The sequence below is a fragment of the Chlorocebus sabaeus genome, chromosome 14, assembly GCF_047675955.1.
Source record: "Chlorocebus sabaeus isolate Y175 chromosome 14, mChlSab1.0.hap1, whole genome shotgun sequence".
Classification (NCBI taxonomy): Eukaryota; Metazoa; Chordata; class Mammalia; order Primates; family Cercopithecidae; genus Chlorocebus; species Chlorocebus sabaeus.
Window position 1 is genome coordinate 74,028,118 of NC_132917.1, and position 17,409 is coordinate 74,045,526.

Here is a 17,409-nt window from a genome sequence, read left to right on the forward strand (position 1 = left end):
TATGTAAATATCTTGCTCCTCATCCAACTTTCACCCAGTTGTTTTGACATCTATTGCTGCTTCTGAATCAGTTTTTACTATGATTTTGCTAAACGGTGATTTTCTAACTCCATACTTCCTTTTACTTCTATTCATTGGTATTCTATCAGGTTGTCTTTTCATCCACCCTTTACAGCGCTTGGCACACAGTAGGCGCTCATATAATTGTTCAACGAATGAATGAATGAACATTTCTCTTGTGTTGTCCGGGCTTCCGTGACACTAGCGGCGACAGGCAGGAGCTTGACTTCCTCAGCCATTCACGGCATGTTGCCGAGGCTTCAGAGCCTTACAGGACCTCGCTCCAAGCTCTTCTTGCTCCAATCAAAAACAGGGCTCTTGCGGACTTCGCTTACGTTTAATAAAGAAAATCGGTTGGCCCCTTCGGCTCCAGCTGGCTCAACAGCCAGCCAGTGGCGTGTGGCGGGGACCAATGGGTGGCGGAGGGAGGCGGGGCCTGCCACGAGGCCGCAGTATAACCGCGTGGCCCGCGCGCGCGCTTCCTTCCCAGCGCGGTCACCGGCGCGGGCTATGGCTGCAACCTCCTTCATGTCCGCGTTGGCTGCCCGGCTACTGCAGCCCGCGCACATCTGCTCCCTTCGCCCTCGCCCCTTCCACCTCGCGGCAGTTCGGTAAGAGGGTCAGGGAGCTCGGTCAGCGCGGAAAGCTGAGGGGAACGGAGGGCGAGGGGCACGCCGGGCCCCCGAGGGACACCGAGGGAAGTCCTTCCCGAACATCTCCGCCCCGGCGGTGGTGGCCGCCGAGGGGTGTGGCGAGGCGACGTGGCACCGAACGCCGCCGCAGCCCTCGACTGGGGCGCTTGCTCGGCGCGAAGGGCTGGGACCCGAAGCCTGCCTTTCGGAGGGAGCCGCTCTTCCGCGACTCGGGGCGTCGCCGGGGCCCGTGAACAGTCGGCGGGAGTGACGGGGGTGGCGTGCGGAGCGAAGGCGTCGGTTTACGCGGGGCCTTTCGACAGCTGCCGGCCGCGCCTGGCTGAGAGTCGTCTGGGGGAGAGCAGGCGAGGGTTCCAAAAGAGCAGCCCTCGGCGAGCTGTCCCTTGCAGGGATCCTAGCGGCGGAGTGCGCTGCTGCAGCTGATGAAATCGCGGAGCCGACTTGCTCGGGGTCCCCGCGCCGCCCTCCTCCCTCCGGCAGTGGGAGTGGCCCGCGCTGCCGCCGCTCCGCCCGGAGCGTGAACGGACTCTAGACCCCCTGGCTTTGGCTGCAGCCCACCCGAGCCGGTCAGTACCGGGCTGCGTACAGAGAGGTGGCAAACACCCAGGAGGCACCCAGGGCCTTAGGGAAAGGGGGAATGGAGGGTGACAAGTACCCACGTTTCAGCGGTACTTGCAGAATTTCAGTTTTACAAGATGAAGAGTTCTGGAGATGGATGGTGCTGATGGTTGCACAACGTACGAACGTATTTAATACCACAGAACTGCACTTAAAAATCGTTAAGATGGGCCGGGCATGGGGACACGCGCCGAGGCTGAGGCACGAGAATCGCTTGAGCCCGGGAGTTCGAGGCTGCAGTGAGCCATGATTACGCCACTGCACTCCAATCTGGGCGACAAAGCGAGACCTTGTCTCAAAAAAAAAAAAAAAAAAAAAATGTTGGTAAGATTTAGGTTATATGAATTTTACCACAGTAACAAATTGGGAAAAATATACCCGGGAGGAGGAAAGGAAAAGCTCTATTTGCATTTTTGGATTTCCTTGGGAAGGTGATTTGGTCGGTCATTAGAGCATTGGCATTGTTGGCATTGTTAGAGCCCCGCACCTTATGACATCAGCCCCTTCTTTTTTTCATCTAACGTTTCACTGTGTGCCAGACATTTTTTTATGCCAAGCTTTGCGAATTCAGAGATAAAAACTGTTTTTAATGGAGCTCATGTTCCTGACAAGAGGCGGAACACGTGTGTAATTTCCAGTCAGTGCAGAAATGCTGTTAGAAATATTTCAAAGGCGCTGCTTGTTGGAGCAAAATGCTGTTAGAAATATTTCAAAGGCGCTGCTTGTTGGAGCAATGAGTTCTTGAAGGAAGACGTGGAAGGGGACTTTCAGGGTTTTCCCTGGACTGACTCTGACCTCCCCCATCTTTCGTTACTGTGTGTTCTCTCCCCCTCTCCCTCTTCCTGAGTGCTGGCCTCATGTGACTGTGGACCGGACCTTTCCTAGGCTTCCATGGTCCAAAAGAGATTTATAAAGATGCTCTCACTCACTAAAGAACTGGGCCAGTTTGCCAACACTCGCCAATAGCAAATGCTCTTTTCGCTACCTTTCAGAAAGAACAAGTAAGCTTCATCCACATCTCTGAAAGCAATCCATATTATCCCTACTGCACATTTGCTATTTACAGTTCCCACATATTGCCTTCTTACTACTTATTTTTAAAAATACTGCTTATTTTTAAATACTGCTTATTTTTAAAATGTATCTTTTTGAAAATATGAGTGCATTCCTTTTTTTTTTTTTTTTTCTTTGTTGGTATGAGAGTTTCAGGAACATAAACCTATGGTTGGAGAAATTGTAGCCTAGGAGACTGGGGTTATGAAGTCAATGGACTTTAGAGGCAGAATTTGCCTTTGAATCTTATTTCTACTATCCTCAGTTTCGTCTTCTGTATAACAGTGTTATTATAATAGTCCCAAGGTGACAGAGTAATATATGTTAAAGTCTAAGCAAAACACCTAGTGTTTAATAGATGTTTGTTCCATTTTCCCTTGTGTCTTCCTTCACTCATTACTTTTCCCATTAATAATTGATAACAACTCTTCCCTAAATCATTTGATTATGAATTGTAAAATGCCCTGATACTAATTTCTCATGGAAAAGTACAGTACTGTAAGCTGTTGAATTAAAAGGAAAGTGAAGATGCTACTCACTTGGATTTTAGTTTTGAATTTTATTTTATTTTTTGAGACGGAGTCTCACTTTGTTGCCCAGGCTGGAGTGCAATGGTGCAATCTTCGCTCACTGCAACCTCTTGCCTCCTTCCTGGGTTCAAGCTGTTCCCCTATCTCAGCCTCCCAAACAGCTGGGACTATAGGCGCACACTACCATGACCTGCTAATTTTTGTATTTTTAGTAGAGACGGGGTTTCACCATGATGGCCAGGCTGGTCTCGACCTCCTGACCGCAAGTGATCCACCCGCCTTGGCCTCCCGAAATGTTGGGATTACAGGTGTGAGCCACAGTTTTGGATTTTATTTGAACAGTCCTCTTGACTTCTTCCTATTCTGTTGATTACGTATTTTAATGGGAATTTTTCTTTTTTATGTATTTTTTTTTTTTGGCAGGGGAATCTCTCTCTTGGTCAGGTTGGAGTGCAGTGGTGCAATCATGGCTTACTGCAGCCTTGACCTCCTGGGCTCAAGTGATTCTCCTACCTCAGCTTCCTGAGTAACTGGGACCCCAGGAGCATACCACCATGCCTGGCTAATTTTTTTTTTTTTTAACTTTTAGTAGAGGTGGGGTCTTGCCGTGTTGCCCATGCTATGCTTGAACTTGGCCTCCCAAAATGCTGGGATTACAAGTCTTGTGCCACCATGACCAGCCCTGGGAATTTTTTCTAAACACATCCGTGAACGCATTTAATTCTGGGATAACCGCTAGCTAATATAGTTACAATTTTGGATTCCCTGTGGGACTTAGCTGACTTTCCATTTCCTTGTTTATTTTGGGGTAGCAGTTAATCTGCCCCTTGGCAAAAGAGATGATGCTAAATTAGTTAATGACTCACTCCCAAGGCTGTATTTCACATTTTGCAGAGTTGTGGGAAGCAGAGGAGGGCCGACAGTTTTACTATGAAAGATACTCATTGCAAGTGACTTTGTTTTTGATTCTTGTTACTCTTTGACTGTTTCTCTTTTTCTTTCTTTCTTTCTTTCTTTCTTTCTTTCTTTCTTTCTTTCTTTCTTTCTTTCTTTCTTTCTAAGCAAATTGGCATAACATCAAGAACCTGCTTTTGGAAGCAAAGTTGGGGACTTGGAACACTGGCTTTTCCCAGAACCCTGTGTCCTTAACTTTAGTATATGATTTTATCTGAATGTGCTCATACCATTTTCTCTAAGTTTACTGCTTTCAAAAGAAATTTTTATGAGGTGCAAGCTAAGTCATTCTCACTGGGTATTTATATATACATATAGTATACATGCTTATATATATCTCCTTATGAGTATGTGTAAGTATATTTTAAGGATATGTGTGTATGTGTGTGTATATATACATATATACAAAACCAAGAGAAAAGAGTAAGAAATTAGTTTTATTGAACATATATGCCTGGCACATTATATATGTTTGTTATTTCATTCAATATAAATGACTGTTCTAAGCCCTTTTAAAGTAGTCTTTCACTTTGTAGTGTTCCAGGACTAGGAATGTATTTTTGGCCTGTGGTGGGCATTCCAGGTACTAATATAAATCAGGAATGTTGCCAGGTATATTTGTATCAGCAAACCCCCCACTGTCTTTTTCTTTTCTTTCTTTCTTTTTTTTTTTTTTTGAGACAGAGTCTCTATCTGTTGCCCAGCCTGGAGTGCAGTGGCACGATCTCTGCTCACGGCAATCTCTGCTCAATGCAATCTCTGTCTCCCAGGTTCAATCGATTCTCCTGCCTCAGCCTCCCAAGTAGCTGGGACTACAGGTGTGTGCCACCATGCCTGGCTAATTTTTTGTGTTTTTAGTAGAGAGGGTTTCACCATGGGAGCCAGGATGGTCTCAATCTCCTGACCTCGTGATCTGCCCACCTTGGCCTCCCAAAGTGTTGGGATTACAGATGTGAGCCACTGCGCCCAGCCTGCAAAACCCTTTTAATGAAGTCCCCTTCGACTCTAATTCTGAAATGGAATTGTGAATATTAATATGTTTTCAATTTTTTCATATACCATGGGTATAATTAAATGCTATTATATGTTGTGCCATGCTAGTATCATTATGTAAAATCTGGGTAAAAGTATTTGATTTGCTTAAGATTATGATAGCTTTTTTCTTTTTTTGAGATGGAGTCTTGCTCTGTCACGCAAGTGGTGGGATCTTGGCTCACTGCAACCTATGCCTCCTGGGTTCAAGATACTCTCTTACCTCAGCTCCCGAGTAACTGAGATTACAATTACAGGCTTCTGCCACCATGCCTGGCAAATTTTTGTATATTTAGTAGAAGTGGGGTTTCGCCATGTTGGCCAGACTGGTCTTGAACTCCTGACCTCAAGTGATATGCCCGCCTTGGCTTCCCAAAATGCTGGGATTACAGGCATGAGCCACCGTGCCCAGCCAGATTATAATAACTGAATACTTCACAAGATGCAATACAGATTAAGTTTAGATATAAGATTATTGCATTATATCTAAGATGTTGAGATTTGGTTTAAAGTTGGTATTTAATGATAATGCAATAAAAAGCACTTATTGAAGGCCTAAAGATTGTGAATGCTTTAAAATCCCATTTAAATTAGCAGTTACTGCCTGGGTGCAGTGGTGGGTGCCTGTATTCTCAGCTACTCAGGAGGCAGAAGCTGGAGAATTGCATAAACCTGGGAGGCTTCAGTGAGCTGAGATCATGCCACTGCACTCCAGCTTGGGCAACAGAGCAAGACTCTTGTCTCAAAATAAATAAATAAATAAATTAGCAGTTATCTTGAGAATGAATTTTATCTGACCCTATAGGTTATTCAGTACCTTGATGTTAGGTTTTAGAGTAAAGAGGAGATTGCTTCGTTGGTCTTGAGGTTAGAGCAGTCTTCATGACAGCAAGGACAGAGATCTAAAGGGAAAGGCTTTTTCAAATGGGATCATTTTACTTACGGAAGAGATGCTCATTTTATTTTATTTTTATATTTTATTTTATTTTATTTTGAGATGGAGTCTTGCTGTGTTGCCCAGGCTAGAGTGCAGTGGGGCGATATTGGCTCACTGCAACCTCCACCTCCTGGGTTCATGCGATTCTCCTGCCTTAGCCTCCCGAGTAGCTGGGATTACAGGCATGCGCCACCATGCCCAGCTAATTTTTGCATTTTTAGCAGAGAGGGGGTTTCGCCATGTTGACCAGGCTGGTCTCGAAGTCCTGACCTCAAGCAATCCACCCACCTCGGCCTCCTAAAGTGCTGGGATTACAGGCATGAGTCATCGCGCTGGGCCAGATGCTCATCTTTAAGTAATGGGCACTTTATTGTAAGGATGTGTGAAAATAGGAAAACTGGGACTGTTCCACATTTGGGCTTCATGGAACCCGGAAAGGGCTGCATAAGCAGTTCGCTTTGGGAAGAGACAGCCTTTCGCGCAGCTGAACATGGTTTTGGGAACTGGAGGTTCTTCTAGATCCTGATTTTTCTTCTTGCTCCCCACCCCAGCAACAGTTTTCTGATTTCTTATCCTGTTGTCCCCCATTGGTGTGACTATTCTGTCTCTTCTTTCTGTCTCTGTTCTGTGGTTCTAGTTTGAACTGCCTCAGGGATGAGCTCTTACTGGTTCAGCTAACTCTCACTGCTCTGTTGAGCTAAGCTTTTGCACCAACTGGACCACTGGGCAACCTAGAGATCGTTGGTTGCCCTTGGCGTCCGATACTCACTTCTGGTCTGTCAGCTTTGGATGATGTGGTGGGGTCCCTGGGAAGAGCACATTGCCAACTGTGAGAAGGAGCTTCCTCCAGTCCCCTGCCCTGCCCTGCCCCTATTCTTACCAGGAAAGTCTTCCCCAGAAGGGACTGCGGGGAGTGGTAGTCATTTTGATGTTTGACCTGTCCAGTATATTGTTTGTTTGTTTGTTTTTGAGACAGAGTCTAGCTCTGTCGCCCAGGCTGGAGTGCAGTGGCATAATCTCAGCTCACTGCAACCTCTGCCTCCCCAGTTCAAGTGATTCTCCTGCCTCAACCTCCTGAGTAGCTGGGATTACAGGCGTCCACCACCACACCCAACTAATTTTTGTATTTTTAGTAGAGACAAGGTTTCACTGTGTTGGCCAGGCTGGTCTCAAACTCTTTACCTTGTGATCTGCCCTCCTCAGCCTCCCAAAATGCTGGGATTACAAATGTGAGCCACCACGCCTGGCCTGATATTGTTTGTTTATTCAACTACAGGATATAGTTTATCTATTTAAAAGCACCATAAAAATGAAGTCAGTTGACTGGGAAATGATTTGAAATACATGCCTGGCTGCTAACAACGGGCAAAACACGAACTACAAATGGCATATAAGCAGATAAGAAGAACTATTTAACCTCATGGTGAGGGGTCACACAACTGCAAATTAAAACTGTAAAAAACTTAGTAATGATCAGGGCGCAGGGTGGTGTAGCAGTTAAGAGCCCAAACTGATGTGAGACTCAGCTTGACCAAGCACTAGCTGTCAGTCACTTAAACTCTGAGCTTCAAATTAATAATAATAATGATTTCTATCAACTTTATCCCCCTCCATATGTAGCTGGATATATTTATTTATTTAGCAGAGACAGGGGTTTTGCCATGTTGCCCAGCCTGGTCTCAAACTCCTGGGCTTAAGCCGTCTTCCCGCCCTGGCCTCCCGAAGTGCTGGCATTATGGGCATAAGCCACTACACCTGGCAGAATTTTAGTTTTTATAAAAATTCAAGTTATTTGGTTTTGTGACTCTGTTGCCTTCTGCAGAAATGAAGCTGTAGTCATTTCTGGAAGGAAACTGGCCCAGGAGATCAAGCAGGAAGTGCGGCAGGAGGTAGAAGAGTGGGTGGCCTCAGGCAACAAGCGGCCACACCTGAGCGTGATCCTGGTTGGCGAGAATCCTGCAAGTCACTCCTACGTCCTCAACAAAACCAGGGCAGCTGCAGATGTGGGTATGTGTCCTTTTGAGACCTCGAATGCTGTTCAGTTGAGGTTTATATGAGGCAAAGTCCATTGTAATTTATGATTTCTTTTTTCTGATTAGGAAACCCAAGCAGAGGAGGCTAATGTGATTGAACTGTGTCCCAAAACTTTGTCATAGGAAATCAGACTGTATCTTTCGGGGTTTATAGACTAGGACAGGAGATACTTACTGGTTGGTATTCTCTGTGGCTTCTGGAAAGAATATAAGGCACGTTCTGTTCTTAGTCTTTCCATTTGATAGGTGACCTTGAATACATTTTACGTTTGCTTTCCTTGAGCAGTAATGGGTCTCCAGCGGAGGTGTTCGAGTGTTTGCAGTTTAAAGCCTTAGAGGCTTAGGGGGCATGATTGAACAATACAGTATTAGGAGATCTCAGTGATGAGGTCAGGAACACAGTCATAGATTTGAAGGAAATGACTCTGACTTCTGGGAAGGAGCTTTCTAGTTCTTCACCAATTGGTTCTAAAACCAAACGTGCAGTTTAGAAGCAGTTCGGGTGTGGATGATGGGGTTTGTGTTCTAGGCCTCGTGGTACCACAGATTACTATGTGTCTGTGGACAAGAGGTGGGTGGGCAGACTCAGATATGCCTCTGCCTGCCCATCTGTGGGCCCGTGGTCTGAGCATGAGCAGCAGGTGGCCTTTCCTTCTGAAGGGCTGTGAAACCACTGGCATGGCTGGGAGGGGTTACTGGCCTGTGAGTCCGTGGCTTCCTCTATTCTTTACCATTGAGGATTGAGGCCTCTGCTCTTTTAATTGAAAGCCCTTAGAAACCTCTAGAAAATGGCAAGCCATGGCTTTTTTTTTTTTTTTTTTTTTTTTTTTTTGAGATGGTGTTTCGCTCTTGTTGCCCAGGCCAGAGGACAATGGCGCAATCTCGGCTCTCCACAACCTCCGCCTCCTGCCTCAGCCTCCCGAATAGCCGGGATTACAGGCATGTGCCACCATGCCTGGCCAATTTTGTATTTTCAGTTAAGATGGGGTTTCTCCCTGTTGGTCAGGCTGGTGTCAAACTCCCCGACCTCAGGTGATCCGCCCGCCTCGGCCTCCCAAAGTGCTGGGATTACAGGCGTGAGCCACTGTGCCTGGCCAAGCCAATGGCATTTTAAGACATTGAGAGGTAGGGTGGTGCAGAAAAAAAGAACATGGATTTTGAAACAAGAAAGACTGGCTGTATTATTAGCTCGCTTATTTATTTATTTATTTAGACATGAGTCTTGCTTGCTCTGTTGAGCTGGCTGGAATGCAGTGGTGCGATCTCAGCTCACTGCAACTCCCACCTCCCAGGTTCAAGCGATTCTCCTGCCTCAGCCTACTGAGTAGCTGGGACTACAGGTGCCCACCACCATGCCCGGCAAATGTTTTGTATTTTTAGTAGAGACGGGTTTTCACCGTGTTAGCCAGGATGGTCTCCATCTCCTGACCTCGTGATCCGCCGGTCTTCGCCTCCTAAAGTGCTGGGATTACAGGCATGAGCCACGCGCCTGGCCTAGCTCGCTTATTTTTAAATCTCTCTGAGCCTCAGTCTGTCTGTAAAATAAGGTTAATGAGGATTGCATAGAATGAGGTATACAGGATGTGTTAAGCTAGTATTCTCTAGTGTATATATTTGTGAAGTTACTTTTTTAGGTTCCTTGAGCTACTTCAGCTTCTAGGGATGGGTGTGATGATACAAAACCTGTATGGTAGCCAAGTATGGTAGGCAACATAGCAGTGCTCATTAAATGCCTCAAAAATTTTTTTAACCTCAAAATTTCCTATAATAGGAATAAACAGTGAGACAATTGTGAAACCAGCTTCAATTTCAGAGGAAGAATTGTTGAATTTAATCAATAAACTGAATAATGATGATAATGTAGATGGCCTCCTTGTTCAGCTGCCTCTTCCAGGTGAGTTTTGGACTCCACCATTTAAATGATTGCTGCTGTTTCTGCTCCTCTCCCTCCCTCTCTTCCTCTCCCTCCCTCTCTGCCTCTCCTTCCCCCTCCCCCTCCCTCTCCCTCTCCTTGTCTCACTCTGTCACCCAGGCTGGAGTGCAGTGGTACAATCATAGCTTATTGCATGCTCAAGCTCCTGGGTTCAAGGGATCCTCCTGCCTCAGCCTCCCACATAGCTGGGACTATAGGTGTGTGCCACCATGCCCAGCTACTTTTTATATTTTTCCTAGAAATGGAAGTCTTTCTGTGTTGCCTGGGGTGGTCTTGGACTCCGTGCTTCCCAAGTGCTGGAATTACAGGCATGAACTACCATGCCCTACCTAAAATGATTTCTGAGGAGTAAAAAGGCCTTGTTATTTTATACACCTGGCTCTTCATGTGGATTTGGCTTAAAGGCAAAGTAAAGGCAAAAGAGTGAATATTTTATTAGAATGGGACAGACCAACTCAGAATACCCATTACCCCTTGATTTAGTATTGTGGTCTTGATATAAAGGACAGTGGAGGGAAGCAACTGATAGATGATACTGGCTTTGCTATTGGTGTTTGGCTTTGCTTATGCGAGTTCTTCCATGCAGATGAAGTACATCTCGAGGCAAACTGTAGAAGAATGGATTTCCTTGAGGAAGCAGATAAGCTGGAGTCAGGCAGTGCTGACTGTGAGGTGGTGATTTAAGGCAACTGCCGATTTCTTTTTCAGAGCATATTGATGAGAGAAGGATCTGCAATGCTGTTTCTCCAGACAAGGATGTTGATGGCTTTCATGTAATTAATGTAGGGCGAATGTGTTTGGACCAGTATTCCATGTTACCGGCTACCCCATGGGGTGTTTGGGAAATAATTAAGCGAACTGGTAGGTGTATCCCAGAATTGTAAGTCTGTTAATATTATAAAAGTAGTACCTGCAAATGGTAAAAACTCATAATACAGTCCCAAAGAGTGGAAACCCCACCCCATATCCTCTAGTCACACTCCCCAGAGTTTACCTCTCAACAGTTTTTTTTTTTTTTTTTTTTTTGGAGACAGGGTCTTGCTCTGTGACCCAGGCTGGAGTGCAGAGGCGCAATCTTGGCTCACTGCAGCCTCCGCCTCCCGGGTTCAAGTGATTCTTGTGCTTCAGCCTCCTGAGTAGCTGGGACTACAGGCACACGCCACCATGCCCAGCTAATTTTTTTATTTCTAGTAGAGACAGGTTTCACCACATTGGCCAAGCTGGTCTTGAACTAACCTCAAGTGATCCACCCCCCCTCGCCTCCCAAAGTACTAGGATTAGAGGCATGATCCATCGTGCCTGCCCTTAACAGTTGCCTATGACAGTTTTTGCTTTTAATCTGGAAGCCTCGGTGAGGGAAACTTTCTTTTTTTCTTTTTAATCTTTTCTTTAAGAGTCAAAGGTTTCACCATGCTGCCAGGCTGGTCTCAAACTCCCGGCCTCAAGCAGTTCTCCTACCTTAACCTCCCTGGCCTCAAGCAGTTCTCCTACCTTAACCTCCCTGGCCTCAAGCAGTTCTCCTACCTTAACCTCCCTGGCCTCAAGCAGTTCTCCTACTTTAACCTCCCTGGCCTCAAGCAGTCCTCCCTCCTGCTGGGATTACTGGTGTGAGCCACCACCCCAGCCCTCAGTGAAGGAAATTTAAGATTTAATAGTGGTGACAGTGCACATTCCTGTAACATTTTGTAGCCTATAGTATGCTTTCTCCTGTTTTCTTTTAGCCCTTATGTGTAGCAAGTTACAGCTCCAGTTGACTGAGGAGGCAGTAAGCTCAGTGACTTCACTATCAAAATTGGCTTCATGTTCTAGGCCATCTGACTTTGTTTTGCTTTGGACTGGCACTACTTTTAATGTAAATACATATATTTTTATAGGTATTCCAACCTTAGGGAAGAATGTGGTTGTGGCTGGAAGGTCAAAAAATGTTGGAATGCCCATTGCAATGTTACTGCACACAGATGGGGCACATGAACGTCCCGGAGGTAAGGAAATTGCTTTCAGGGAACACTGTCATTTTTTCCCCATGTAAGAACTCTCAGAAGTCATCCTGTGCATGTTTGGAAGTATTAACTGTGTTATACTTTGTATTTGTTGAAATTTTGTTAACAGATAATTCAGGGAGTAACCTTTGTAGAGAAGCTACACCCAGTGTCACCTGAGTTTCTTTATTATTCATTTATCATGTAACTAGCTTCAGAAATAAACTTAAGTTTTGAGTATAAGCATGATTGTAGGCAATTAGAAAATTTCAGGTATAGCTTTGATAGCTGGAGCTAAGGAGCAGTTCTTATTCAAAGATACTGTGTCATTTAGTGGAAAAAATCTTAAGCCGTTGGAAAGGATTGAATTGATATGACTGTAATGTGTCCTGTCAAGTTCTGTTAATTGGTTCTAAGGTAAAGCCTCGTCAATCTGTTATCACATAATTATTGTAATAATGACCTTACATGATTATATCAGAAATAATAGCAAAACTATACTTTCAATAATCTTTCAACATACTTAAAACCACCTTGAGTAATTTCAGTGATATTTTGCTTAGAAAAGGTAAAATTCTTGAAAGGCTTTAAAAATATGATGAATAAATTTAATTATATGACTCAAAACAGTCGAGCTGGGACCAATGGTTTAAAGCTATATGAAATTAGGTATTAATTTTAAAAAAGTAAATGACAATTAGCTGTCCAGAAAATGTGGCACAAGCTATTAAGTCAGTTTTTTTTTGTTTTTGTTTTTGGAGACGGAGTCTTGCTCTGTTGCCCAGGCTGGAGTGCAGTGGCACAATCTTGGCTCACTGCAACCTCCACCTCCCAGGTTCAAGCGATTCTCGTGCCTCAGCCTCCCAAGAAAGCTGTGATTACAGCCATGCGCCACCATGCCCAGCTAATTTTTGTATTTTTAGTAGAGATGGGGTTTCACTATGTTGGCCAGGTTGGCCTTGAACTCCTGACCTCATGATCTGCCCACCTTGGCCTCCCAAAGTGCTGGGATTACAGGCGTGAGCCACCGCACCATTGTTGAGTTTCTACAGTGACTTGACTAGTTGAGACCTAATCCAGTCCCAGCTTTGTGTCAGAAATCAAGACATCTATTGTTTTCTTTCCAGGTGATGCCACTGTTACAATATCTCATCGATATACTCCCAAAGAGCAGTTGAAGAAACATACAATTCTTGCAGATATTGTAATATCTGCTGCAGGTAAGAACACAATGTGAATGGAGGGAAGGGCTTCACCTCAGAAGAGAAGGTTGTAGAATCATCTTAGAATTCGCCTGCCTAGCTACTATTCATCCTTCCCCTCATGATGATTCTTTGAGCTGCCTACGAAGATGAGGATAGAGTTGTGATTGGAATACTGGTTTCTGGCATTCCATTATAGTCTGGATGGGTGAATGTTATTCCTAAAGCTTCAAAATATTTATATTAATATTTACTGTATAAAGTTTAAACGGTTCCTTTTGTTGCCTGTCAGGAACCAAAATAAATAAATAATAAAAGTAAATGGTTCCTTAGTTAATATTTTTAACAGGTTTTAATAAAACATGTTAATTAGTTCTTCTAGGTCTCTTGAAATTGAAATTAGACAACAGTCTGACAGGTAGACTGTTTTCAGTACTAAGCTGATTTTTCCTTTCTCCATATCCAGGTATTCCAAATCTGATCACAGCAGATATGATCAAGGAAGGAGCAGCAGTCATTGATGTGGGAATAAATAGAGTTCATGATCCTGTAACTGCCAAACCCAAGTTGGTTGGAGATGTGGATTTTGAAGGTAAATGGTAAAATTTTATTTTAAAAAATGAAATCAGTAAGTACTACCTTTCATGGACATTTAGGATAGATTATTTACTTTTTTTTTTTGAGACGGGAGTCTCACTCTGTTGCCTAGGCTGGAGTGCAGTGGCGCGATCTTGGCTCACTGCAACCTCTGCCTCCCGGGTTCAGGCGATTCTTCTGCCTCAGCCTCCTGAGTAGCTGGGACTCCCAAAGTGTTGGGATTATAGGTGTGAGTCACTGCACCCAGTCCATATGCTTTTCCCTCCCTCAATTCTTGCCTTCCCTCCCTCCCTCCCTCCATCTATCTTCCTCTTCTTTCTTTCTTTCTCTTTCCTCCTCCCTCCCTCCCTTCTCTCTCTCTTTCTTTCCTTTTCCTTTTTTTCTCTATCTTTCTTTCTCTCTCTCTCTCTCCCTCTCTGTCTCTTCCTTCCTTCCTTTCCTTTCTTTCCTTTCTTTCTTTTTTCTTTCTGTCTCTCTTTTTCTTTCTTTTTTTAAAAACAGTCTCATTCTGTCACCCAGGCTGGAGTGCAGTGGCACCATCTCGGCTCAGTGCAACCTCCACCTCACAGCTTCAAGCAATTCTTGTGCTTTCAAGCCTCCCCAGTAGCCAGGATTACAAGCATGTGCCACCACGCCCACCTAATTTTTTGTATTGTTGGTAGAGATGGGGTTTCACCATGTTGGCCACGCTGGTCTGATCACTCCTCAAGTGATCCTCCCACCTTGGCCTTCCAAAGTGCTGGGATTACAGGTGTGAGCCACTGCACCTGGCCTTAGTATGCTTTTCATAAGAATTAGAGAAACCTTTTTAAAATTACAGCCATTCTAGAATTGTTTTAGTTGTTTCATCATAGTGATGGAGAGCAGTTATAAACTTTGCAGGGAATTGTTTTTTTCCTTAGAACTTACTTCATAATTCAAGCAATTTCTTGACTTTTAACAAGTTTGAAAATTTGATGAAGTGATTTTTCTAAACCAAAAAGTGTTAAGAGAGTTCTCATTTTCACACTGAGAGATCACAGGCCTAGAAAGTTAAAATGGTCCAGGAAAAAACCATACCCCTGAAATACTAGAATATACTAGTAGATGTCTCTTTTCAGTTATTTTTTTTTCTTAAGAGGCAGTCTCACTCTTGCCCAGGCTGTAGTACAGTGGTGTGATTTCTGCTCACTGCAACCTCTACCTCCCAGGTTCAAGTGATTCTCCTGCCTTAGACACCCGAGCAGCTAGGATTACAGGCATGTGCCACCACGCCGGCTAATTTTTTGTATTTTCAGTGGAGATGAGTTTGGCTCTGTTGACCAGGTTGGTCTTGAACTCCTGGCCTTAAGTGATCTGCCTGCCTTAGCCTCTCAAAGTGCTAGGATTATAGGTGTGAGCCGCTGCACCTGGCCTCTCCTTTCAGTTCTTAAGATAGAATGGTTTTTGTTTGTTTGTTTGTTTTGAGACGGAGTCTCGCTCTGTCGCCCAGCCTGGAGTGCAGTGGCCGTATCTCAGCTCTGTCGCCCAGCCTGGAGTGCAGTGGCCGTATCTCAGCTCACTGCAAGCTCCGCCTCCCGGGTTCATGCCATTCTCCTGCCTCAGCCTCCCGAGTAGCTGGGACTACAGGCGCCTGCCACCTCGCCCGGCTAGTTTTTTGTATTTTTTTTTAGTAGAGACGGGGTTTCACCGTGTTAGCCAGGATGGTCTTGATCTCCTGACCTCGTGATCCGCCCATCTCGGCCTCCCAAAGTGCTGGGATCACAGGCTTGAGCCACCGTGCCCGGCAAGATAGAATGCTTATCTGAATATATGCTGATAATCCTTTTTTTTTCTTTCCTTTTTTTTTTTTTTTTGAAGCAGGGTCCCTCTCTTTTGCCCAGGCTGGAGTACAGTGGCATGATCTCAGCTCACTGCAGCCTCTGCCTCCTGGGCTTAAGCAGTTCTCCTGCCTCAGCCTCCTGAGTAGCTGGTACTATAGGCACATGTCACCTTGCTTGGCTAATTTTTGTATTTTTTATAGAGATGGGGTTTCACCACGTTGCCTAGGCTGGTTTCAAACTCCTGGCCTCAAACAATCTCCCCCACCTCACACTCTGCCTCAGTCCCCCAAAGTGCTGGGATTACAGGCATGAACCACTGCACCTGGCCTATGCTGATAATCCTATTCCTAGCTTTCTGTTTTTATTAAAGCAGTCAAACCCATGCCTAGGTATGTAAGGATTTTCACTTTAACATTAGGTTAATTTTTTTTTTTTTCTCACTTTTAAAAAATTACTGTGCTTTCTGCTTTGGACAAATTATACTTAAATTAATAAAATGCTGTAGGCAGCTATTGAGGTAATGCTTATTATTATTATACTTACAACTCCCACGCAGTTAACCTACTAGATGTTTAATAGATTTCTTTATAGGTTACTTAGATGTATAAATATTCCTTTAACAATTCTGTATGTGCATGTTATTTTACAGTGTATTCACAAAACCTTGAATGATGTAGATGTGATTTTTGAGTTTTATGCTTATGTATGTTACTTTTTCCTTGCATGCTTGTTTCATAATATATTAAAGTACACACATGTCCTTTGCCATAACTAAAGCAGCCTGCCTGTCTTGTTTCTATGTAGGAGTCAGACAAAAAGCCGGGTATATCACTCCAGTTCCTGGAGGTGTTGGCCCCATGACAGTGGCAATGCTAATGAAGAATACCATTATTGCTGCAAAAAAGGTGCTGAGGCTTGAAGAGCGAGAAGTGCTGAAGTCTAAAGAGCTTGGAGTAGCCACTAATTAACTATTGTGTCTTCTATGTCACAAACAGCACTCCAGGCCAGCTCAAGAAGAAAAGCAGGCCAATAGAAATGCAATATTTTTAATTTATTCTACTGAAATGGTTTAAAATGATGCCTTGTATTTATTGAAAGCTTAAATGGGTGGGTGTTTCTGCATGTACCTCTGCAGTACCTCACCAGGGAGCATTCCAGTATCATGCAGGGTCCTGTGATCTAGCCAGGAGCAGCCATTAACCTAGTGATTAATGTGGGAGACATTACCATAAGGAGAATGGACGCTTCATTTTGTCAAACTCAGTTACACATTTGCCTTTTCTAGGATTGCATTTCCCAAGTGCTATTCTAATAACAGTTGAATACTCATTTTAGGTACCAAACCTTTTGAGTTCAACTGACCAAACCAAAGGAAAAGTATTGCTAGAGAAAATTAGGGAAAAGGTGAAAAAGAAAAAATGGTAGTAATTGAGCAGAAAAAAAATTACTCTAATTTATATGTGTATTGATTGGTAACCAGATTTATCTAAGTAGACCTGAATTGGCTAGGAAAAAAGAAAAACTACATGTTAATCGTTTTCCTAAGCTGTCTTTTTGAGGCTTAGTCATTGGGAAAATGTTTAGGATTATTCCTTGCTATTAGTACTCATTTTATGTATGTTACCCTTCAGTAAGTTCTCCCCATTTTAGTTTTCTAGGATTGAAAGGCTTCTTTTATGTATTATTCATGTGTGTTGTCATATTTGGCTTTTGCTATATACTTTAACTTCATTGTTAAATTTTTGTATTGTATAGTTTCTTTGGTGTATCTTAAAACCTATTTTTGGAAAACAAACTTAGCTTGATAATCATTTGGGCAGCTTGGGTAAGTATGCAACTTACTTTTCCACCAAAGAACTGTCAGCAACTGCCTGTTTTTCTGTGATGTATGTACCCTGTTGACTTTTCCATAAATTTTTTTAAGAGTTTGAGTTAATATTGAATTTAATTAGATTTTCTGATTAAAGGGTTTTTTTTTTCTTTTTTAATAAAACACATCTGTCTGGTGTGGTATGAATTTCTGAAA

At 43.8% G+C, this 17,409-nt stretch overlaps 1 protein-coding gene across 1 annotated transcript; it reads left to right on the forward strand.

Moving 5' to 3' along the window:
- The first annotated feature begins 530 nt into the window (after nt 1-530).
- Nucleotides 531-17,409, forward strand: MTHFD2 (methylenetetrahydrofolate dehydrogenase (NADP+ dependent) 2, methenyltetrahydrofolate cyclohydrolase). Its single transcript, XM_007970185.3, has 8 exons — nt 531-671; nt 7,660-7,844; nt 9,642-9,764; nt 10,512-10,664; nt 11,678-11,785; nt 12,910-13,002; nt 13,451-13,576; nt 16,188-17,409. The coding sequence occupies exons 1-8, from the start codon at nt 571-573 to the stop codon at nt 16,349-16,351; spliced, it is 1,053 nt and encodes a 350-aa protein (XP_007968376.3). The 5' UTR covers nt 531-570; the 3' UTR covers nt 16,352-17,409.